The 25,160-nt window shown below is 34.9% G+C and overlaps 4 protein-coding genes across 5 annotated transcripts in view; 3 read left to right on the plus strand and 1 right to left on the minus strand.

Moving 5' to 3' along the window:
- Positions 1-11,700, plus strand: part of LOC108359311 (uncharacterized) — a 29,394-nt gene extending 17,694 nt beyond the window's left edge. The window contains exons 2-4 of the mRNA XM_017611125.1: positions 10,396-10,649; positions 10,749-10,902; positions 11,544-11,700. Of these exons, the coding sequence (XP_017466614.1) occupies positions 10,407-10,649; positions 10,749-10,902; positions 11,544-11,644 (498 nt within the window). The 5' untranslated portion in view covers positions 10,396-10,406 and the 3' untranslated portion in view covers positions 11,645-11,700. The remainder of the gene's footprint in view (positions 1-10,395; positions 10,650-10,748; positions 10,903-11,543) is intronic.
- Positions 11,701-12,425: 725 nt separating this feature from the next.
- Manf (mesencephalic astrocyte-derived neurotrophic factor) lies at positions 12,426-15,212 on the minus strand. Its single transcript, XM_017611126.1, has 5 exons — positions 15,026-15,212; positions 14,636-14,747; positions 14,378-14,502; positions 14,156-14,297; positions 12,426-12,873 (listed from the first exon to the last, which is right to left on the minus strand). Exons 2-5 carry the CDS (start codon positions 14,715-14,717, stop codon positions 12,707-12,709), a joined length of 516 nt encoding a protein of 171 aa, XP_017466615.1. The 5' UTR covers positions 14,718-14,747; positions 15,026-15,212; the 3' UTR covers positions 12,426-12,706.
- A 778-nt stretch (positions 15,213-15,990) lies between these two features.
- On the plus strand, positions 15,991-17,537 carry LOC108359313 (uncharacterized). Of its 2 annotated transcripts, XM_017611128.1 has the most exons (4): positions 15,991-16,163; positions 16,277-16,501; positions 16,570-16,907; positions 16,974-17,537. In XM_017611128.1, exons 2-4 carry the CDS (start codon positions 16,406-16,408, stop codon positions 17,299-17,301), a joined length of 762 nt encoding a protein of 253 aa, XP_017466617.1. In that variant the 5' UTR covers positions 15,991-16,163; positions 16,277-16,405; the 3' UTR covers positions 17,302-17,537. The 2 variants fall into 2 exon arrangements, with proteins under 2 accessions (XP_017466617.1, XP_017466616.1); XM_017611127.1 differs by having other exon boundaries at positions 15,991-16,501.
- rod (kinetochore component rough deal) lies at positions 17,397-25,160 on the plus strand. The gene is made up of 20 exons (XM_017611109.1): positions 17,397-17,442; positions 17,607-17,865; positions 17,932-18,255; positions 18,808-19,013; positions 19,234-19,442; positions 19,516-19,605; positions 19,690-19,851; positions 19,909-20,366; positions 20,468-20,846; positions 20,916-21,302; positions 21,375-21,876; positions 22,139-22,454; positions 22,526-22,595; positions 22,663-22,996; positions 23,070-23,232; positions 23,309-23,498; positions 23,559-23,738; positions 23,817-24,081; positions 24,332-24,534; positions 24,606-25,160. Exons 1-20 carry the CDS (start codon positions 17,397-17,399, stop codon positions 25,158-25,160), a joined length of 5,298 nt encoding a protein of 1,765 aa, XP_017466598.1.

A 25,160-nucleotide genomic window follows, 5' to 3' on the forward strand; every position in this document is an offset into this window, starting at 1 on the left:
TGCGTTTACCATTGTTGTTTTTTTGGGGCCGACACTGGATTTGAAGAAATCAACGATTACATCCTATGAAGATGAATTGACAAAAATGGTGAATATTTTTTTCAATGGTTTAAAAGCCCTTTATGATAAATGTATGAAATGCATTGAAGTAGAGGGAGATTATATAGAAAAATAAATTTGCTGTACTTTTCTATCAACTACTATTTTAGTAGGTACCTTAGGTTCAAAACTTTTCAGCCTCCCCTCGTATCTATGTATTTGCCAATAGCGGGCAAAAGTGAAGAATTAACTTAAGTGCATGCGTGCATACATACTTATGTACATGTGTACATCATAGATGAAATCATGCATGTATACAAAACTACCTTCTTGACCTACCCCACAGTGGCTTCGGGCACATGGTTCATATCTGGGCTCCACGACCAAATTACGTCATGTGAATTTTAATTGAATCGGAGCAATATTTGTAAACAATAAATATGTATGTACGCAGTTGGTTTTAATAAAAAAGAGTTGAAAACAAAAAAAAACACCTAGTATTACAAAATGTGAACATACACATGTGGCCACTAAGTTGCGCAACGTGGCGTAGAATTTCTGCGCACAACTATGATGCATTTATGCACACTTACTTCAATACATACATACATACATATGTACATTTTGTATATGGCTACTGTAATTGACTTCAAGTAGAAATCAATTAATGCATTTAAGCGGCGAACCACAAAGAAATCAACGAAGTAAATGCGCTTACCAGATCTCGACAAGATCGATCGATGAAATGCACATTCAGTGGTTCGATCGAAACCCACTCGCCACCCCTCTCAATCAGCTCTCCTACTAATCTTTGATGTTTGCAATTTGCGCATTTATCAAAACAAATTTGCAGACTGCGTGCATTTATGGTCATTAATTTTTCAAAATAAATTTTTGAAAAGTCATTCATGGCAGAAAGAAAAATATTTTACAAAGGAATTTTGTTTGTTTTTAGAATAGTACCTAGTATTTTTAGCTGAAAGCGCATTTTGAGAAAGTTGTGTGTGTTATGAATGTGTCTAAAGCTCCTACATATGAAAGATTTAGCTAAAAGCTCAATTAGTCTGAACTTAACTTACCGTAATAAATCGTCTCGTTGGCCAAAATATTAAGTTGAGTTATGTAAATTAAGTCTAGAATAACTGAGCTTTAAGTAGATTAGGTTAAATGAGTTCACTCGAAAACCAGAAACCCCTATAATAATGGCTTGGAGCAGGTTGCCCACTTACATATACATATGTATCCCAGTATGCACTGAGCATACCCAGCAAAACCGAATAGCGGCCCCCTTCCCTAATTTGTGCGACAACAAGATGACGTACATCACAAATTGTAGGAGAAATTCGGCCAAAAATATTATCCCTGAGCAGGTTCATCTTTTGGCAGGTTTGAGGTGAACTCGCCATTCACAAGCAAGTGCCAATACGATTCAGTTTCTTCTTTTCCTCTTCCATTGTTGCAGAAATTGTTGCTCGACTTGTTCATTGCCTCTTCTTCTTTTTTGGCGCTGTAAACGCCTAAGCGACCTTGGCCGAGTTCAACAAACCATGCCAATCGTTTCTATTCTGAGCCAACTGACGTAAATTGGAAATACCAAGTAAAGTGAAGGTCCATCTCCACTTGGTCTTTCCATCGCAGTGGCGGCCTCCCTCTTTCTCTGCTAGCACCAGTGGGTTCCGAGTTGCCGTTTCAACGATACAAAAAGCTAGCTAAAGTTTATTTTCAATAACATCTCAGAATGAAAATCTCTCAGGAAATGACGCTATTATGCGGGTTCTGAATGTCTTGCGTGGACTTTCGTCTATCATCCAAAGTAATCGGTATCAACGGGGTTCCCGCCATAAAACACTTATGCCGAATTTCCACTAGGCACTCAAATGACAAAAAATTTTAGGCATTTAAAAAATGCCACGTGGAAACGAATTCAATTACTATTTTTAACGTAATGGCACGACTATTTTCTAATGCCCAACTTTGTCATTACAATTTTTGCCATTTAATGCCTAATGGAAATTCAGCATCAAATTTTATGATTAACTTAGGGTTTACACCGGACAATGTCAAAAATGTCAAAATGATGTATTTGTTGTAATATGAATTCGCCGTGTTTAAAACAAACATATCATTTTGACATACATAATTGTCTTGACAATATTGTCCGGTGTAAACCCCATCTAAGTACCTCGGCAAGCAGCAAAATATGAAATCTTATTTGCCTAACCTCATTTGTTTATTATAAGTGCGCCTTGCCTTCTGCAAACTATTATATTTGTCTCATCTAAAACAGCTTCCAAAACATCGTACTGAAAAAGCCTTAACTGTCCATGAAAATTTAATTTTGAAATAAAAATACATAAGTAATGAAAGGCCGGGTGGAATTAAAAGGGCAGAGAATAGCCCAATCACGCGTGCCGTTCCATCCCTGGGGCAGAGTCCCACAGTGTCTTTTAAGCCTTTTCTTGGCTTCGATGATGGTTTTTTTTTTTATCTTCCATTTTCGTCAAAATTTACGAGTTTTTCTGTTTCTAAAGGCTGTCAAACGCAAACTAAATAAGGCAGCTTTTTCAAAATTTGATAGTTTCCATACATAGATTTAGTTTGCAGGGGCAGTGTTTCCGTTAAAGTTACTATGAGGGTAATCTAAAGAGTCAATCTAAAGTGATCTAAAGTAATCTAAAGTGATACATGTGTAAATACCAAGGCTAGTTTTTGATTGAGTCATTTGTGGATTCAAGAATGAAAGAAAGTTGCTAATATAAGTCCATACCGTCACTTGAAATGCAAAAGGTCGTAACTAACATCTTCACTGAAATGAAAAAAGTAGTAACTAATAAAAAATTCAAAAATCACTTTTTCTTTGATGTGATGCCTTTTATCGAATTACAACTACCGACATTGTTTTATGCAAAACAAATTTATTAGTCCCGATTTCTTGCATTTTAGGTGACAATATTTATTATTAAATGGTATGTAAATTTTGCTGAGACTTACTGAACAATATATATATTAACAGTTTAATACCTATTAGCATCAGTCACTTGTGTGATTGTCAAGAATCGTAAGCAGCGGCGGATATGAGTAGGTGATGCTGTGCGCAGGTGGTAGCGAAAATGACATAATGGAATGAGACATAAGCCTCGGAAATAATTATCAATCATTTAATTTAAGTCATTACACTATGCAGAAAGAATGTCTGTTGGAGTCGATACAATTTTATGCGATTAAAATTGCGAAATGGTAGCTTTCTACCTATTAAATCTTTTGCTATTGCATTTGATAACCTCATACATAGGAATCATAAATCAAAGCCTCAATCTAGAAGCATTGTACAATGGATAAATATCGCTTTAACGCAAAAACGAAGAGCAGCAAAATTCCTTCTTATCTCTAAAAAAAATCAATAATCAATCTAGCATTCATTACAATTTATCAATCGTTTCAAATGATTTCAATTTACTAGTTTATCGCTGATCAATTTCATTTTCATCATATTTTTCGATTGCCACTCGCTTTTGATTGCTATCAAAATTATGCAAATTCTATTGTTATTCGAACCCACACTTGAAATTCCATGAAAAATTGTATGCCACATACTCGCATATAAGTTACAATTGAATAACAAACAATTCGTAGCACATTTTTGCGTTTGTAGTTTTCGACTTTTTTGTGCGTACGGTTTGTTTTTCTTAGTAAATTTTGTTGGGTCAGTTTTATTGTGGCTTATTAGCATTTTTATTTTAATATTGTTATTTTCTTTAATTTGCATAAAATCTTGAATAGTTGTGCAGATTCAACCTATTTTCTTATTTGCTTAGTTAATGAATATCTGTTTATTGTTTGCATATTTTTTTTTTTTGTTGAATTGCGTTTTGCACGCTCTTTTATTTGAGTATATTTCATGGATAATTTGTGAATTTGTAAGTCTATTAAAGATTCGGAAGAAGGAGAAAATACTGAAGCGTATGGCTTTCGAAGCTGAGGCAAATTACTAATAATATGCTTTTGGTAGTGAAAGACTATTTTAATAGTAGCGGGTGTCTTTTCAACTTGCTAGAAATTCATCCATGTTTTGACCCGTATAAAATATCCCACATTATGGGTGTATAAGAATATGGATATGGATATGCCTATTAAAGTGGATATGGATATTAATGCTAATATGAATTTGAATTTGAATATGAATATGAATATAAATATGAATACCAATTACAATATGAATATGAGTACGAATATGAAAATGAATACGAATATGAGTATGAATTCGGGTTTGAATATGAATATGAATATGAATATGAAATGAATACGAATATGAGTATGAATATGAAATGAATACGAATATGAGTATGAATATGAATGAAATCAGTGATATTAATGTTAAGTATGAATATACATAAGTACCAACCTATATGAATATGAATATGACTATGATGTAGAAATGGATATTAATGCTAATATGAATATGAATATGAAAATGAATCTGAATTTCAATATGAGTATGCATATGCAAATTAATACGAACGCGAAAATTTATATGCATTTTAAAGGGCATATGGATATGGATATGAATACAAATATGAATATGAATGTTAATATAAATATGAATGTGAATACGAATGAATGAATGAATGAATGAATGTTAAAATGGATATTAATGTTAACATGAGTATGAAAATGAAAATGAATATGAAACTCAAATGAGTATGAAAATGAATATGAATGCGGAAATGAATATGTATATTAATAGGAATATCAATATCAGTATCAATATGTACAGATTTAATATCAATCACTAAAAATTTTGCAATTACTGTGCACGACCGCAACTCGTTGCAAATATGTATCGATACCGATTTCAAAAATTATTACACATACATACATATGTATACGAAAATAAATCGTTAATGCGAAGTATGGTAATACGATGGTCACATAGAAATCTTAGTTGTAGCGAAAACGATATCGATGAATGCATATGTCGATAAAAAATCGATTAGCATATAAAAGTAAGAAATCGAAAGCCTTAGTTATAACCGTAGCGACATCGATAAATACATAGATCGATGAATAATCGATAAAGATATAAAAATATATCGATAGTTCTATGGATATACATATACAAAAAAAGTTGTATCACTGAATAAAATCAGATGAATAATAAAATAGAATAAGAATATAGTAATGCAGGACAACTAAATTTTTTCCAATGTTTTCCAGATTAAAAACAAAAATCATAAAGATGTTCGTCTTGTTTAATTCCCTGAAAGGATTTTTTAAATCATTAGAAAACTAAGGAGATATGTAAGCATTCATTAAGTAAAAAAAAAATTTAAGTACTAATCAATTACTTTGTATATACTTGTTTGATAAATAATTAGTACAGCTAAAAATAATATTTTCCCATTGTGGCCTTCACAGTTCTTTTGAATGTAAGAATTCTCTATGATTCAAAGTTATTTTAGCCGGAAAAATAAAACATTTACCTGTGTAGAAAATCCGTTTACTCCCACATTTTAGGTAAACAATTCAAATTTATTAATAAAAAAATACCTAAAAAAAATTACGAAATGTGCAGAAGAAAGGCAAAAATTACGTAAAATTCCTTTTTCATTGAAGCAAAACAAAAATCTGGGCATGAAACATAGAATAATAAAATTCGCATTTATACGCACAATTCACTATAATTCAAATAAAGGCAATGTAAACAATCCAAATTAATAACTCTGCAAGAACGCACATCCAAGCATTCATATATACATACGTACATACATACATATATGTTTGTATGTACTAGCATATCGATGTATATATGATATACACACGTGTGTACATATGTATGTAGTTAAGAATAACTTTTCAACTGAGTAGGTGGACGGACTACTTACGCAATTTTCAATCAGACAAGACTATCCGCCAAGCAGATCACAACCCAGTGCAAATTTAGGCGACCCAGTCTACAGCGACCACATTGCGGCTAACAAGCTTTGCACACATACACACGCACACATATTCGCTTTGTATAGATTTGTATCTCCAAAAAAATAAAAAGCTTTTTTTTGCGATCAACTCGCCGCTTGAGCTGCTGCCTACTTGGCGTCGTTGGCAATTAGTTCATTAACTCACTCAGTTCTTACTGAGATCGGTGGTAGCACGGGTGGTGGTCTGGTTAAATTTTTGTTTGTGTTGGCCCCATTCTGTCGCAATACATTGATGTTGTTTTTTTCGCTCCAACTACATACATATATTTAATTGTATCTGTTCGATTACGTTGGGCAGACGCCTGTGCGCTCAGCTCAATTGACCAGATGGCAGGCAGTTCAATGGGAGCCGTCTGTGCATATTTTGCAAATTACAAGCGGATCTGTGTATTTGTTAGTGGAGCGCATCCGATCGATATCAAAATCGCATATTTTCTTATTCAATACTTGTAAATACACAATACATATTTAGTCACAGATGCATACATACATCCACTTATGAATATTATTATGTTTGTTTGCTGAGCGTATCGGGCAATCAACCGCCGTCTTCAGTTTCTGATTGTTTTCCTTTTTTTTTTGTTTATGATCTTCTTGCCTTATAAAGTGCGATTTTTCGTATTTTTTGAGCATTCGTGTTCTTGAGAGGTGTGGCCATCATAGATGCTTACTAGAGATTTCCGCACTTCAATGGGAATCTTGCGAAATGTAAAGCAAACAAAAATGCTGGGTTATTTGGTTTTTTTTTGCTGCCTGCTGCGTAAGGTGTGCTGTTTCCTACTCGTAATCGTAAAAAAAAACAGTAAAAAGTAGCCGAAAATAGAGATTATCTTGCTTCAAAAATAGGTTCGCCAATGGAACGCAAATAGTTTATCGTAGATATTTACATACATACATATTTAGATACACAAGTATTAAACTGGTTACCTATTTACTTTAACCCTCTAACTGCCACTTTTATTGAAATTTTGTTATTCCTCTTGATCTAACGTTCACCTTGTCACCGGCGACCAAACAGGTGCAGCATAATTAGAACCGGCCAACCAATTTCCCCCGGGTGTTGCCGGCAAGTGAATTCATGGACAGTTGCAGCTGTGTGCGCCGAGAGGGAGAGCAGGCAATCAAAGGTTACCCCTTGGAGCCTTTTGATCACTCGATGTTTAGCCTTATCCACCCAAAAGATACAGTGTAAAATGCCGACTCAAATAGCTCGCGCATTTCTTCGAGTCCGATGAGGCATGGGAACCAATCAGTTTATTGGCGGTGAGCTTCGCACAATGGGCCTCATGCTTAAAAAATGAGCTTAGACTCAGACACAGTATTTGCATGCTGAAGTGAGCAAGTGTCAAGCTCACGAACTTATGCCGAAACTCGAGTCGGAGCTTAAGCTCAATTTTTATGCATGAAGTTCAATATGCTTATAGCCTTATAGAGCCGTTGGGCATCCTTTCGGTTGACCTTTTCCAGCATAGTTGCAACTTTTCAACTCCCGCAGCCGACTTGAATAGCACAGCTAGCTGGCCAGTAACTTTGTTGATTTTCAACAGCGAAATTACTAATCGCACCTCGATATAGTCAAGTCATCGCCTACGACTGGAGGCTCGGTCTTATCTTCAACATCAAGACGCGCACTACAAATTAAAGGTGATGGTCAGAAAAACAGTCAGTGTCAGGTAAATCTTTTTCAATATTTAACATTCATGTAGAGTTTGCGGACTATCTGGAAGGCTGATTGCCTTGTGCCTTGTAGCTTTCGGTATTTGCTTTTCATGTGTACATCAATTTAATTTTTATAATCAAAACAAACTTGCAAACATATGCACTTAACCAGGCGATTAGCTCATTTTTATTACTCACAATCAGTTAAGTCGGCTCTTTGGTGAGGCGCTTGACATTCAAAGTGAATTAAATACTACCCGACTAGCCAATCAACAGTTGAATGCATCACACATTGCTTGCATACATACATATGTACATATACTATATATGGTATATGCAATGCATATGTGCATTCAAGTTTTATGCCTCTGGGCGCTATACATTTGCATACTGACGGTGGCATGTTGCACGATTAAAATCCACTTTTTTCCTGCATTTTGATGAGTGATCACCACACGTAAGATCCAAATGAAAAAACGTTCACGCGGCTTGGTGCGCCCGCTAGCTGCTGGCGATTGACAGTAATTGGAAGCGTGAATTTAATGTTGACTTAATCGAATTTTGAACGTTGCAATCACCAATTTGAATGACGCCAACCTGCCAACCATCGGTGAACGATCTGCAAGTATAGCGGGGTGTATTGCCGCTAAACTGTTGTTTATTATTTTTGACAACGAACGGATGAAGTAAATTGGGTGATATTTTTAATAACTGCATATAAATATACATACATACATACATACATATATGCAAATATGTTGGCAGAATTCGTGCAAATAAAATGCTCTTATTTTTCGAATATGACATGCACCGCGAAAAAATGTAAACAGAAAAAAAATTTTTTTTTAATTTTATTGGTACACTGCATAATTAAATATGTACATAACACATACTAACACTCTTGTTTGTATATACAGTGAACGTCAAAAGTACTAAAATTTTCTTATTTTTTTATTATTTTAGTTCATTCAACAGCAAAAACCACAAGAATATTTTTTTTTTTTTTTCATACAGACCTCGGGGAAAATGCAAGAAATTTGCATCGAAATTTTCAACTTTTCAAATCGATTTCTTTGAAATTCTTTGAACTCACTTCAAACTGCCGTTGATTTTTGAGAATTTTTTACCGAGGGTTTTGCGCATTTTTTTTCGATATAACGCAACGAACAAAATCTTTTTTACATGGATGAAGGTACGCAACACCCTCAGCGAAAAAATTCTCAAAAATCAACGTCAGTGTACACTTATTTTTGACGCTCACTGTATGTCGGTATGTATGTATATTTACTCATATATATCTACATATATGATCAATTTTGTACATTTATTTATTTAAATTTGCATTTATCTTCGTCAAATATCTACTCCACGATCATTTCATGAACATCGTTTTCCTTGAATTAGAAAAAAAAATTAAAAGTGTTTTGTGAGTCACTTCAAAAGTTAAAATGAAAAGTGGAAATAAAAAAAATACTCTCATTACATCCCGCTCATGTTATTGTACCAAGTTGATCTGTTTGGCAGTGAAATTTATCTTCATTGTTCTCCTTCTGCAATCGTTTTTTTTTGGGCTTTTTTCCAAAAGGATTCAATACTTCGCGACTTTAAGGTCGTACGTAGCTAATTGTGGTAGACAGTGATTATAATCAGCCCGATTTTTTTCTCTAAGAGCCCCCGCACAGTACAGACTTTCTAGCTTGAACGCAATCCGGCTGCATTTCCAACTATTTAATGTCCATGTGATTCAAGCGAGCTCGACTAAATCAGCAGCTGATAACGTCTGCAGTGTGCGGGGGCTCTAAACCAGGCGTTCAAAAACAGTGGATATTGAGTTGAATGTAAACATGTATTATAATTTCCTTCTAAAACTGATTTTCATGCCTAAAGAAAGAGTTTGTGACCCTGTAGATATTTGGAAAATTCAACGGATCCTAAAAAATTAAATAAAAGTCGCGAAAAAATCCGCAAAGTTCTTGAAAAAAATTCCAAACAGTAGAACACGATGAACCCCGAAAAATTTCCTAAAAATCGGGAGAAAAATTTTAAAGGTTTCGAAAACCCCGAAAATCAGGTAAAAATAACCGAGTATTTCTTCATTTCACTTTAAGAAATTTCACTGAAGTATTTACACACCTTATTAAGCATATCGTCGCCTGGGTAAAATATTGTCGTAAGCGCCATTTTGACGATTCTTAGTTCTAGATGCAGTTATATATTTTGAAATAAGGTCTTTCGATTGGTGTTATCAGTTTTTAGATATCTCCTTTAGTTTCCGAGATAATGACTACAACTTTTTCGATAATTTAGTAAAAATTTAGTTGGTGATGCAGTCATATTAAATTAATCAATATCATAAAAATTCCCCAAAAATCGATGGTAAGTCCAAGCTTCCTCATACTTGCACTTTATTATACTAAAATTGAATGGGCTGCATACTCAACTTTTTTCTAGAGAGCGTAAATAAAAAGTGCAATATTTGAATGAAATTTTGCAGAATTTTCTTTAATTTTACGCAAGGTTTGGAACTTTGTTTTTTGGTTTTTTTGTTGTAGAATTGAACATATTTTTATAAAAATTTAGCGAAAAACAAAATATTTAATAAATAATTGTCCGTATTATAAAAAAATCGCTGTACCTAAACTTTATTGACTGACTGTATATAGGTTTTCATCTTAATTATTAATAAAATTTATAAAACCAATTTCTTTTCTTCTAATTACAGTTTTCCCAAATATGGCGAATCCATTGTTGAAAACCTGCTGCTTCTGTCAATCGCTACGCAATGGCTCCATCATTTCTGGCCTCCTAGCAATTACCTTATCAATTATAACGATAATCATTAGTTTGACATTGCGCATAGATTTCAATACAATTGATTTCGATTGGCTACCAAAGAATATTGTTAAAATAATATTAATAATAAATCTTTGTATGACCATACTTATATCGCTGCTCATGATCATTGGAGTGATAAAGGTGAGCGAAGAGCAAATGTGGAATGTATTTTATAATCGAGTATTTTTACACAAAACTTTTTGTTTTAATTATTTCTCATATCAATTTGTCGATTTGTAGCGCAATCACTATTTAATGATGCCATGGGTCGTTTTGGGCATTATGATCGCAATCGGTTTGCTTGTATCGGTGATATACACAGCCGTGAAGGTCTTCATCGACGGTTATGTACTGACTTGTATACTGTGGCTTGTTTTTGGTTTAATTACAACAGGTAAGTTCTCGTTTTTTATGTACCCAAAATATATTCAATCTTTTTTTTTTACTACCGATTTCAAGAAGATTCAAAGTAACAACATATTGAATTTTGTCAAATTTCACTTTGAAATAAAATTAAAATCAATGTATGTGTTTTAAAAAGGCCTCATAGAAATTTCATTGCCGAATATTTTGTGAGCCGCTGTATCTGCTAGTGTTGCATACATACATACATATTTACGCATTACATTATCAATCACTTTTTATTTTAAATTGCTTACTATATATTATTATGCAAATGCGGTCGTTAGAAATGTGGCAACTTTTTTCCAAGCCAAAATTACCGGATGCAATTTATTAAAAAATGCCTCATTGCAATAGCATTTAATGCGCCGTACGCTGAACGCCAGCTTATCGAGAAAAAAAGCCAAAAAGTATGCTACGAATTTCGATACTTGCATACATTCTAGCAAACCTTGTGTTCAGAAATGCATCAAGCCCAATATCAGTCTCTTATTTCTAAAAAAAAATAAGGCATTTCTATCATAAATAAAGGAGACTGATGCATTGGCTTGATGCATTTCTGAACGTAGCCAAACTGAAAACAGCCAAGGGCAAGTTAATGAAACTAATAATTATTTTATATTTCTTCCAAAGCAATTCTCACCTACTGCTGGTGCGTTGTCTACAGCGAATACACAGTCTTGTTGCAGGAGAACGAAAGGGGACGCTACAACAAGCAGCTCTATCGTCGTTAAGAAAGCAGCAGCAGCAATTATTGAAGCGAATAATCGAAACAAAAATAATTAANTTATTTTATATTTCTTCCAAAGCAATTCTCACCTACTGCTGGTGCGTTGTCTACAGCGAATACACAGTTTTGTTGCAGGAGAACGAAAGGGGACGCTACAACAAGCAGCTCTATCGTCGCTAAGAAAGCAGCAGCAGCAATTATTGAAGCGAATAATCGAAACAAAAATAATTAAAATAAAGCAAAAAATTTACGTTTTACATTTTTTTCTAATTAATATGTTTCTACCTGGAAGCATTCGAAAAAGTAGTTTTTACATTTTAAGTTTAAGCAGACGGCAACATACTCAAAACTTCCAGTGAAAAATCGTTGTTATTTGGTGTAAAAGTTGCAACTAATATTTTTAATTTATGTATTTATTGGCAAATTTTATTTTATTACTTAAAATGCACTCGTGTAATTTTCTATGATGCCCCTTCTCCATTCTTCTTAAAATAATGTATGTATAAGTTTCTTTCCTTCTTCTACAATTCCTTTTTCACTCACTTTTTGCTCACCGTATGAATTTACTGGAATTAGTGCAAATTTTTTTTAAATNTTCCTTCTTCTACAATTCCTTTTTCACTCACTTTTTGCTCACCGTATGAATTTACTGGAATTAGTGCAAATTTGTTTTTTAAAGTAATACATTTTTGAATTTATAATATTGTATGTAAATTTACATGTGTATTTTTATGTATTACGCACATCGTACGTTACATGTATTGTTGTGTATTTGTTGTATCGAATAAAAATGAATATCATTATTTTTAATAAAAACTCGTATGTATTTGTTATGGTGGTTTTGTTATTTATTGCATAATTTGTTTCTCTTTTCACACATCATTAGTCGTTTTGCAAAAACTATAAATGCCTTCGATCAAAATTTTTCTAAAAAATCGAAAAACATTAAAAAAAAAAACTGCCGCAGCTTTCTTGGTGCGTATAACTAATTTCTGGGTGTACGCATAATTATAAATTAATTTTTGCACAAATGGATGCACTTATTTATGTATGTAGTAGTTATTCCTTATAATTCACTGTGCGCATATTTCGGTTTCAGCTCTTCTATTCTCTTAATAAAGTCTGTTTTCTCAAGACAACCATCGCAAGTTTCATCCCAGTCGTTGAGTATTTTCTTCAGATCACGCACTTTCAGTTTCTTTAGATCTACACTGTTCAAATCAATTTGTTTCTCTGTTAAAAAAGGCGAAGAAAAAATTGATTAAATAGCACTTCATTTTAAAAATGTAATTCAAGTAAAAAAAATATTATGCACAAATTTGTATGTGNTACACTGTTCAAATCAATTTGTTTCTCTGTTAAAAAAGGCGAAGAAAAAAATTATTAAATAGCACTTCATTTTAAAAATGTAATTCAAGTAAAAAAATACTATTATGCACAAATTTGTATATGTGGGTATGTAGATGACTTGATAGATTAGCCCTTGGAATTCTTTTTTTTTTTAGATATAAATTAAAGCCTTACAATATCCTCATACTTGTAAACATTGATAATGGAATACCTAATCTTTCGAGTAGTCTNTTTTTTTTTTAGATATAAATTAAAGCCTTACAATATCCTTATGCATGTAAACATTGTTAATGGAATACCGAATCTTTCGATTAGTCTGGGCACTTCCAATCGCTATCGTTATCGCATTCTTTAATATTTACATAATTTCAAAAATTGTTCTTTAAGTATATGACCTCACAGATAACCTTTCTAAATGTGGCAAGTTTAAGAGTGTTTCCTAAATATTTTCGTACAACAAGATGAAAAATAAACTTTCGAAATTTAATAACTTTACTATGGATTGTTTTCAAGTTTTATGGCTTGTCTTGATTTAACAATGTCACCTAATTACATATCGACGGCTATTTCGAAGACCAACATACCTTTCTTCAGAATTTGGTTGAAGTACGCCCTATCTGAATATGTGTTGATATAGGGCGTTTTTGAGGCGGCAGCTGAAGATAGGGCGTTTTTGAAACGAATTCTGAAATAGGGCGTTCTTCAATCAAATTCTAAGATAGGGCGTTTTCGATCCGGCTTCCGAGATAAGTCGATCTTCCAATCAGCCATGTATTTGCATTTGAACCAAGTAGTAAAATCAAAACATTTACAAAAACTCTCTGGCGCTATTTTAATGAAAATATATCTAGATCACAAACTTTGTAGATCTCTTGGCAGAAATTGCATTCGTCTGCTTTGGTCGAAGGGTACAAAATACTTTGCCTTGCCAAAGAATTGAAGTCCGCATTTTTAGCTCTATTCCCGCTTGTGCTAAAGTTGTGGGTTTTACCCGACTTTTAGGAAAAGTAGATAATTCTTTAGAACCTTCAATTCTGACGTACGCGGAAGCCGGGTTATTTATGTACATACGTATGAACGTATGAATTTATATTGTATTACGTATTGTATTATATTATATACGTATATATACTCCAGAAGTTTTTACATGTCAATAAATTCTTACCATAACGCAAATCACAGATTTGTGCATCCTTCTTCTTGAGTTTCTCGCAAATCTTATCGGCGGGCATAGACCAGCTCAATGGTTTGCTCAGCTCATTCAAGATGCCGGTGGCAGATTCTTCTAGACCACCTAAGTAGTAACACTAAAGAAATATGAATCGTCAAAGATATCTACAAATAATTGTACGCCCACAAATTTGAATACATATTTTTCTACACTTACGAATCTGTGTTCTTTATTCTTTTGCTTTTCGCAGAAATCCTTAAATTCAGCCTCAATTTTTTTATGATCCTTCTTTGTAGCATCGTCCAATGTGTCAGCGAAGCGTTTTACAGTCTTAATGCAAACTGAAAATGCAAATTTCTCTTAGTACCTACACATACAACCAAAGATTACATACGGATGTACGTAAATGGGCTTTGTTGAAAATACTGCCAGCTGGCAAATTTAACAGAAATCCATCTTCGCTCAAGAACTTACCTTCACAATCCTCCTCTTTTAACGCTATGCTACTTTGGACCAGTAGAAAGGCAAGTACCACAAAAACCACCTGGACACGCATTTTGGCTGTTATCTCTCTTTTATGAAATTTCTGGAAAAAACAATCAAAACAATCAGCAACAATTGGGCATTTGTTTGAACAGTTGCAAGGCGATGGTGCAGCAAGTTTCCAATTATGCCAAGTTTCGTCGCTACGTAAGCGTTTTCTACTAGCCACATGCGTATACACGCATACTTTTCCTATCACTTTTGGTCTTGCACTCTTTCTTTTCCTATTCAACATTTCACCCATATTTGCCAAGTGGGATGAGTACGCATTGGGGGGAAAACTACAATTTCTTGAGTTGCATTTAAATTAATTTTACTTACTTTTGAATCCTTTTGTCAGAATAATTTAGGCTTTATTCTTGGTGTGATATTTTCACTAATTGATCTTAAGTTTTGTTTGTGATTATTATATTTTATTCCTTTAACAAATGCCCTTATTTCTCAGCCGGTGAAAATAAAATAGCGAGAACTTTTTGACACTCACTTGTCGCTTTGTCATTGGCTGATTGCTGCGGCACACGGTTTAATAAAAATTTAGCGATGGCAACACTTAACGAACAGCTGATCATAGGCAGAGTTGTTATAATGTACGTAATGTTATTTCTTTCGTTCGCGCGTGATCTTGTGTCTTTCGTTCATGCAAATAAAACACTGAAAACAAATATTGAGGGAACAAAACCAAGGGAAGTATGTATTTAGTTTTTTTTATCTGTTCCTAAAAAATCCTTTTATTTAAAAGCGAAATACACCACACAAGTGGCTTGTCAAACATGCTTCAAACCTTCTTTTCCCGTTTCGCCATACACTGTGCAAACATGACATGTTGAAGTAAAATATTTTATTCTGAATATTTTAGTTTCATGTTGTTAAAAACTCACAGCCTTATCATGAGTTTCATTTTCCCCGAATCGGTTCACTTTTCACCTTTGGTTTCCATGTATTGATTAGATATGGGCGGCTGAAAATTTTTCGGGTGAATTTTTTTTCGGTCGAAACTCAGGATAAGGCAGATTATGGCGAATTTATCATTAACAATGCAAACGGTTTGACCAAACGTGAACATGTCCGCAAAATAAAAAAATAAAATAAAAAAAAATAATAATTATGATTTTTGTTAAAATTTTCCTCAAACGGCTTGTCAAATCTTCAAATATCCCCATACACAACACAAATAGCTTTAAGCAAAAGGATATTTCGCTTGTATTGTCAAGTCGCTTGTATTGTGTATTTCGCTCTTTAGCAAAGTTATGGATCGAATAACTTACCAAAAAAGCGTTGTAAAATAGAAATTTAATAAACATTAAGAGGGAAGTACACACCACAAGTGGCTTGACAACCAAGCGAAATATTCCTTTATTTCAAGCCATTTGCGTTATGTTTGGGGGTGTTTGAATGTTTGAAAACTCTTTGAGGGAACATGTTTGCTTGGTTAATGACGAAATCGGAAAAGTATTTTGAAGTATGTTTGACGAGCCGCTTGTGTGGTGTATTTCGCTGTTTAGACAGAAATTGCCCAAATTTTTGTCCCAATACCGACGCTCCATTTTCTTTTCATGTTTAAAATTGCCATAGATGTCGCAAGTGGGAAAAATTAGAATGTCACAATAAACAAAGTATTTGAATGACAAAGGGAAAACCGCGTCTCAAAAGTTTAAAACATTTTACAAAAGTGAAAAAAAATCTAACTCCTTGAAGTAAATAATGTGGTGCAATTTCGAGCAATCTCCAGTTGAGGAAGATACAATTTCCAACGCCTTCTCCTCACGTGGAATTTTTAGGATTCAAAGTGGAGAAGAGGTGAAAAACCAAAAATTTATTTTTGTGTATTTTGATAAGAATATAATGGTTATCTTTTAATAACACAGGTAAAGGAGTACCCGCAAGTACACGCTTCACTGCAAAACCAAAAAGTGGTTATCTCTGTGGATAAAAGTCTAATATTGCTGGAAGACGAGTTGGTGGCGAAATGTAGCTCCCTCAGCTTCAATGCGCACATAGATGCTGTTGCAATTTCGAATTCGGGAAATCTAATTTTAGTAGGGTTACGTGATGGCGAGATTCATGGCATTTTTATTAAAGGTCTACCGCTATTCAATGTAACCGTAAACGCTGAAGACGTACATGTGACAGGGCGCACTTTTGCTGGCATACAACAACTGGGGCAGTGTTTTCATATCAGTTGCACAAATGGAAGTGTCTATCAGTGAGTAGTTGTGGTAGTACATTGCTCTTTCCATACTATCCATAATATTATTACACTATGTTTAAGGCTCGGTGAAATCAATGAAGCGCTACTGGAGGCGAACCAAAATGTGTCCCTCAACGAAAATGAGACCATCGCTTTTGACGAAAGCATGTTAGGGCCAGTGCCAATCGAAAAACTGATAAGCGGTGGACGTGGTTTAAACGATGCGGAATCAACTGTTTTGATACCACAAATTCCATTGGAAGCGTTTGAACAGCCTGTACCACTGTTTATAGCCGGAGCGCACAATTCTGTTTTCTGCAGAGAGCGCACAAACGATCTGGTCAAGATTACACTGCCTGAACATTATCGCGGCGTAAAACGTATATTTAATTTAGATAATTATATGTAAGTAGCTCGTGTGTTCAGAAATACATAAAGCCAAGCAACAATCTTATTTCTAAACTATAATTGATGGAAATGTCCAATATGCGCAAACACCCCTAAATGCCAAATTGGGACTTGGGCCAGTTTTTAAGAGCCAGTTTAATTAGTTAGTTAAGTAAACGAGTTTAAATTGAACAGCTGGCTCACATTTGATTGGCTAATCTTAATTTAAACCAGCCAAATCGGGCGTTTAAACAGGGTTTAAATCACGGCCGTGTACTCAAAAACTGGCCCTTAGTTGCGCAAATAAGGAATTTCCATCAATTATAGCTTGNGACGAGTTGGTGGCGAAATGTAGCTCCCTCAGCTTCAATGCGCACATAGATGCTGTTGCAATTTCGAATTCGGGAAATCTAATTTTAGTAGGGTTACGTGATGGCGAGATTCATGGCATTTTTATTAAAGGTCTACCGCTATTCAATGTAACCGTAAACGCTGAAGACGTACATGTGACAGGGCGCACTTTTGCTGGCATACAACAACTGGGGCAGTGTTTTCATATCAGTTGCACAAATGGAAGTGTCTATCAGTGAGTAGTTGTGGTAGTACATTGCTCTTTCCATACTATCCATAATATTATTACACTATGTTTAAGGCTCGGTGAAATCAATGAAGCGCTACTGGAGGCGAACCAAAATGTGTCCCTCAACGAAAATGAGACCATCGCTTTTGACGAAAGCATGTTAGGGCCAGTGCCAATCGAAAAACTGATAAGCGGTGGACGTGGTTTAAACGATGCGGAATCAACCGTTTTGATACCACAAATTCCATTGGAAGCGTTTGAACAGCCTGTACCACTGTTTATAGCCGGAGCGCACAATTCTGTTTTCTGCAGAGAGCGCACAAACGATCTGGTCAAGATTACACTGCCTGAACATTATCGCGGCGTAAAACGTATATTTAATTTAGATAATTATATGTAAGTAGCTCGTCTTATTTCTAAACTATAATTGATGGAAATGTCCAATATGCGCAAACACCCCTAAATGCCGAATTGGGACTTATTTATTTAATCNGCGGCGTAAAACGTATATTTAATTTAGATAATTATATGTAAGTAGCTCGTGTGTTCAGAAATACATAAAGCCAAGCAACAATCTTATTTCTAAACTATAATTGATGGAAATGTCCAATATGCGCAAACACCCCTAAATGCCAAATTGGGACTTGGGCCAGTTTTTAAGAGCCAGTTTAATTAGTTAGTTAAGTAAACGAGTTTAAATTGAACAGCTGGCTCACATTTGATTGGCTAATCTTAATTTAAACCAGCCAAATCGGGCGTTTAAACTGGGTTTAAATCACGGCCGTGTACTCAAAAACTGGCCCTTAGTTGCGCAAATAAGGAATTTCCATCAATTATAGCTTGGAAATAAAAGAGCCTGATTCTTTGGCTTGATTCATTTCTGAACTTAACTTATATGTGGCCTAGAGAGTTTAAAATTTATTAATTACTTAAACGTTTTTTTTATAGCCTACTACTGACGTTCTCTGGCCATTTAGTCGAGTTTTGTCCTATCACCAAAACTGTATACTTTCCTCAAGCGCCAAAAGCAAAAGAACTGCTAATTGAAGATCTTATTATTATGGAATGCAACGAAGAAAATATCGAATTGTTGGTGTTGGTAAAGTCTGCGGATATGAGTGCTGAACGTCTTATGAAGTTTGTGGAGTATCCATGTAAGGGAAATTTTTTTCTAAAAATTACTNAAAAGCAAAAGAACTGCTAATTGAAGATCTTATTATTATGGAATGCAACGAAGAAAATATCGAATTGTTGGTGTTGGTTAAGTCTACGGATATGAGTGCTGAACGTCTTATGAAGTTTGTGGAGTATCCATGTAAGGGAAATTTTTTTCTAAAAATTACTTTTTTTTATATATCCCAAAAATTTTACCAGCTTTTAAATGCAATAGCGAGCTAGAAGTATCAGAACATGCCTGGCTTGTGCAACAGCCCAAATCTTCCGTGAATTTATATTACCTCATTGGAAAGCAAACAAATGAGAATAATATACCAACAGAAATCGAAATGGTTGTGGTGTCAGAAACGGATCCTAGCGAGCGTTTTAAGAAATTAATAACCAGAGGTGCTCTGGAAGAAGCTGAGGTAAGCGTGATTTAATGCATACATATGTATGTGCAATCTTTTAAAGGCAATAAAATATCTAATAACATTTCAGAGTTACGGAAAGCAATTTGAATTGTGCCTGCAACCGATTTACGAGGCAAAAGCAAAACGCATATTGCTAACTTTGACTTCTCTTGGTGACGTATGTATTAGAACTAAAATGATATTTATTTTTAACTTATTGTTAGTTCTTTTAGTAAATATATTTACGTATTTGTATTTATAGAATAATCCTGAACTCTTGGAACAAAATTTCAAGGACCTACTCGCATTACTAAAAAATATAGAAAGTAATGAATTTTTCAAAAATAATCGTATGATTAATATGCCTTCACGACGTACGCTGGAGCGTTACTTGCTAGAAATGTTAAAACATTTGGATGAAGAAGTATTAAAATAGCTTAATATCTTTAAATATAGGTTTATTCAATATCTGATTTTGTAGAATGATAACGATGATGTCTTAGAGATAAATGAACAACTACGTCGTCTTGAGACGCTTGCCATAATTGATCCCTATGAGGTCAATTCAGAGTGGTCGAAATTCGTATACCATTCAAATCTGATTAAAATGGTTATTGCATTATTTAAGACAGATATGCCGGCAGCATGCTTGATTTGGAAACGACACACTTCTGCTTTGTTACCCCATTTGAATGAGAAAGAAATTTGTCAACTTCTCAGTTTAATACCGAGTCATATTGAACCCTTCAACATAGTGCAATGGCTGCGACAATTCGTGCCCACTGTCAGTAAGACACATCCAAAATTAATGCCATACTTTGCCGAATGGAGTATACAAAAAACGAGAACATTGCAATACGCTGAACATTGGCCGGAAATTGGGTTGGAATTTGCAACCAAAGTGGCAGAGATATTCGAGGAAATACGTTTTATGCATTGGTGAGTCTGGAATAAAGTTCGAATTGAGCACACAGGATGTTCAATATTAATTACTGCCTATCTATTTAATACTGTATCAAAATATTTTACTATCCTCCCAGCGATGTACGCCGTCAGCATGACCGCAATATTGCTAAATTGCACGATCTCGTTAATGCGCTTCAGGACCTGTCCGTTCTGAAAAAACGTTACAACCTAATATTCACGCTGGATAATTATCTAAAGGATTCAATCGACGAAACAGCGCTCTGCATCTTGCAACGCGTTCATTTGGATAATTTGAAAAGTCTTGTCAATGATTTTCTCTATCCTATTTTTCAAGAGAAGGGCAAAACGCCAGTGAAGGCTTTACGTCAATATATTTCGCTTTTGGTAGTTAATCGCAATTCACTGAGCACTTGGTTAGGGCGCTCTGTGGCGTGCATTGATTTGCTGCACAACGAAGACGATCGACTCGAATGCGCGCTGCTGGTTTTGCAGGTATAAACCTTTGTTACTAATTAAAATTCCAAAGAAAATAACTAAACTAAAATAACTATTAACTTTCAGCGTGCACCAGTGCCCTGGCCGGAAATATCAAATTCGCTTATAAAATTGCGCTACTCCACACATCCACTCGCATTGAAAATTAATACAGAATATGAGATACAAGTTATAAAAATTATGAAAGTCAAATACGGCTGGCCAGCAGATAGTAATACAGGCATTAGTTTGCCACTTTTTATGCTACGCGTCGTTAAAATGCAGCTGCCCGATATGTTGGATGATATACGTTTGCTGACCAAAGCTGCGCCAGAAGTGGCAACAAGCGCCAGTTTTACTTGTTGTCATGAGTTAGTGCGCAGCAACAAACCTGAACTTGCTTATGAATATTTCAAATTGCTCATAAATGATAAGAACATTAAGGCGTGCATGAAGGTCATTGAAACTTACGCGGTATGCTTGGAAAATTTCAAACAACCGTTTAAAATTTATTTAGAAATATTCGTAATTTTTACTTTTACATAGGATATGCTAGAGAACTGCGCGCCGCCAACTGGCGACAAAGACATGGAAGAACAAAAAAATATGTTGGAATTTTTCAAATTAATTGTGCCGCATGCTGCTTGCCGCAGTGTTGAACAACAAATGCACGCCATACAGCAACGTTTCGTGCTGTGTCACAAGTTTCGCTTGCACGTAAGCACCGTCAGTGAATTTGTGCCGCTCTCCCAACGGTTGCAATTACTCGATCGTGGCTTTGAATGCGTAATGGATCAAAGCCAAGCAACGGTAAATGTGCCGCGTTTTATTGTCAGCGAGGTAGCTGATTTATGTGCAGCGCTGCAGTTTGAAAAAGTTTATGGTGTGTTGCATATAAGTAGGCGTATACATTGTCTACCGCTCACATCTGCCTTGGCATATGCAATACTCCAACTGGTGGACTGCACACCGAAAAATAAGGACGATTTTATTGGCTTGGCATTGGAGTTGCTAACGCAGCAGATTTTGGCGTTACGCAACATCAAAGGTAAGCAGTTAATTTTAGCCAGGGTAAGAGGCGAAAAAGTAATATGTATAATGAAATAAGACAGCATCTACAATATAAGGAAATAAGACATCTGATAGAATAGCAAGAGAGGCTTGAGCTCTTCAAGTAAAATTCTTAAAAGTATATTTATAAAATTTGTGTTAGTAGTACAGGATAGACATTTAAGAGTGGTTATATTTGGCATTAATTTGTAACCGAACATCCATGTGTATTCATGTTCTTCACTTTTAACTTTAAACAGCTCCAACTTCTCACAATGCTCTAGACAAAGATATCGATGTACTTACATTTCCTCTAGTATATGAATTACTGCTAAAGGCCTACCTACGGGAGGAACAAAAGTCAAGTCAGTTGTCCGAACTATTGAAGTATGTGCAATTAGCTGTTAGCAGCTATCCTGTTGATGCATTAGAAAGCTACTATGTCGGTAAAGAGCGTGAGGTCAATGAGAACATTTGCAGGGCATTGGATGTTGCGGAGATTACGCTAGCTGATACGACGCTTAATTTCTCAGCTGCGCAAGTGAATTGCTCATTCAATGTCAAGCCGGCTGCACCAGTCAAGAACCGCTACTCTGTGTCAATATTTGATCAAATCGAAGTGCAGCAAGAACAGCCGCGTACGAAGNAGTCAAGAACCGCTACTCTGTGTCAATATTTGATCAAATCGAAGTGCAGCCAGAACAGCCGCGTACGAAGGTAAAGTATCGTAAAGTAATTACTACTTATTCATAATTCTTACATATTTCTTTTATTCCGCCTGTAGAGAAATAGTGTGGAGCAAACTTCGATTATGAAATTTGTGGCACGGAGCATTTTATTACTGTTAGTAGAAACTACGCCCACTAACAGCATACTTCTACAGTTACGCACAATGTTAAATGACGAAATAGAAAAGGATGCAGCTGTCGAAGATTTCTTTTTATCGTTGGAGCAGCTAATCAAAGCGAAAATGCATGATGTTTGGTACATTATGGTGCAGTACATTTTGGAATATCAAGAACGTTATGAATGTAATATTATCAGCACAGATTTTGTGTCGCTACACTTGACGCGCGTCTTTCGCAATGTGATGTTAAATAAGGATGTTAATTTTATTGGTATGAAGGCATACATGTTCGTGTGTATGCATTTATGGTAACTAATATCACTCTTGTTTTCATATAATGATAGATCTCTTCAATATGCTCATCGCGGATAAAAATAAAGAATCTTTGCTGGAACTGCTGAGCAATGATTTGAAAACCGATCAACAACGCATTAATTTGCTAACACTTTGTGAAATGTATAACGTACATCTGGAAGGTCATAGTCAAGTGGAGGCAATACGCAACAAGTAAAGCGAAAAAATTCGTACCTAATTTAGTAGAAATAAATATTTTACAAACCTTTCGACCTCTTTTTTTACATAGACGTTTAAAACAATTCTACTATATGGAGTTTTGCAAGCAAGATCCCAGCATAAAGGGGAAATTCAATGTGGACACCGATAATATACAGCAATTGTTAAGATTATTCCATAATAAGAAATTGGACGTGAAATTATTGGAGCGGATGAGTAATGACTTCAATTTGGATTATCAGCAAATGCTTATAACGCAGGTAAGAAGAGGATAAAATGTATAATAACTAAAACTAAATCACACTAAAAAAACATTGCAGGTAATAAGCATATTGCTTGGTCAGGAACTTAAGTATGAAATAAAGATTGATACCTTCGGTGAGGAAGAATTGGTAGTATTAAGCACTGTCAGCGGTATACGTAATCTATGCCAACCATATTTGCATTCAATAAAAGATGCGGATTCGATGGCATCGAAATTAATACAATTCTTCAAAGAGGTACATATATATAAACATACATGTTTTTAAGAGATTTACTCATATTTTAACGACATTTTCCCGTTTTTAAATCGCCAGATAAACATCTATTTCTATGAGTTGTATTTGTATGTCATTGAAATGCTTTCATTTTTCGACAAAATGCCCAAGGAAATGCAAATTTGGACAAGTATGTTGCATTTTCTGAAACACAAAATGATAAAGCGTCGTCGCAATCGTCCTGGCCCACTGGAAACCGATATGTGGTTGCAATCGCAAAGTGAAATGGGTGTGATGCCGAAAATTGCACGCTTTCGCCTACCATTCAAGCCGATTGTAGAGCAACCATTAAAAGATATTTTAGGTGAGCCAATTACAAATTATATTATTGTTGTTTTAAAAACGACAATAATAAGCACTAAGTAGGCGTTCTAAAATTAAAATAAAGAGCATTATGACTTTCTTCATGAATCATAAATTTTTAGTCTATAGTGCACGTCAGATAGAGTAAAACTTATTCCGCATAAAGTACGCTTTTAAATTAGATACAAATATAACTAACGCCGGAAAGATTATTTGTCATAAATTTTCTTAATGTTTATTATCACTCCCAGATAACGAGCTTAGTGTCGATAATTGCGAAAGTTGGTTTCCTCTTATGCAAATGCACACTGTACTTAAGGGCTCAAATGATGTAGCAAAAGTGCGTGACTACTTATGCATGTCTGCCGTGAAGAATTCTATTGCCGAATACAAAGCGAAAAACGAATCCGAAATATGGCATCTACAACCCACAAATAATGCCTTCCTACAATCGGTATGTAACAGACTCAATATTGTACTCCTTTTTTTTGAAATTTTATGAAATCCTCTTTGACAATCCAATAGATACTGCGTCTTGTCAAGCATGTCACTAATCCATCTAAAACATTTATGATACTATATTTTGTTGCAAACTATGCACCGGATGGGGCGGATCAAGTGGAAGCTTCCTATGAATGCTATAAATATGCGCTGGCGCATGAGGAACTCATAACGAATGAAAAGTATCAGGATCAATTGGTTAAAATTAAGCGTAAATATCCTATAATTAAAACGCAGCACTTGCTTTACATTTATGGACTCACCGATGAAAAACTTTTGAGACTGGTTGAGAATCCAACTGAACTTATTTATAGCCTTTACCACCATGAGTTGATTTTGAAATCAAGCAAATTGGATATTAATACAGTTGCGAAAGAAATCGCCGAACTACATGGCTTAGACTTGCAAGCAATACAGTTTCAGTTATTGCAAAAGTGGTTGGCTTTCACAGTCGATGCCGGTAGTGCGAATATACTTGAGGAGACATTCTTCGAAGATCACAATTTAGTGGAAGAGGAGCAAACGAATGCGGGTAATGCGGCGGAGAATGTTATAAGGTGGGAACGATTTGTTAAGTAA

The sequence above is a fragment of the Rhagoletis zephyria genome, unplaced genomic scaffold (assembly GCF_001687245.7).
Source record: "Rhagoletis zephyria isolate East Lansing unplaced genomic scaffold, Rhagoletis_zephyria_1.1 Rzeph_scaffold_00371, whole genome shotgun sequence".
Lineage (NCBI taxonomy): Eukaryota > Metazoa > Arthropoda > Insecta > Diptera > Tephritidae > Rhagoletis > Rhagoletis zephyria.

Bases quoted from the DNA above. Each gene is read 5' to 3' on its own strand.
- Manf (XM_017611126.1), bottom strand. From the start codon at position 14,717: ATGCGTGTCCAGGTGGTTTTTGTGGTACTTGCCTTTCTACTGGTCCAA. The intron at 14,503-14,635 runs GTAAGTTCTTGA...TTGCATTTTCAG, and splicing joins AAAAGAGGAGGATTGTGAAG to TTTGCATTAAGACTGTAAAA. The intron at 14,298-14,377 runs GTAAGTGTAGAA...ATATTTCTTTAG, and splicing joins AGAATAAAGAACACAGATTC to TGTTACTACTTAGGTGGTCT.
- LOC108359313 (XM_017611127.1), top strand. From the start codon at position 16,406: ATGTGGTGCAATTTCGAGCAATCTCCAGTTGAGGAAGATACAATTTCC. The intron at 16,502-16,569 runs GTGAAAAACCAA...TTAATAACACAG, and splicing joins GGATTCAAAGTGGAGAAGAG to GTAAAGGAGTACCCGCAAGT. The intron at 16,908-16,973 runs GTGAGTAGTTGT...ACTATGTTTAAG, and splicing joins ACAAATGGAAGTGTCTATCA to GCTCGGTGAAATCAATGAAG.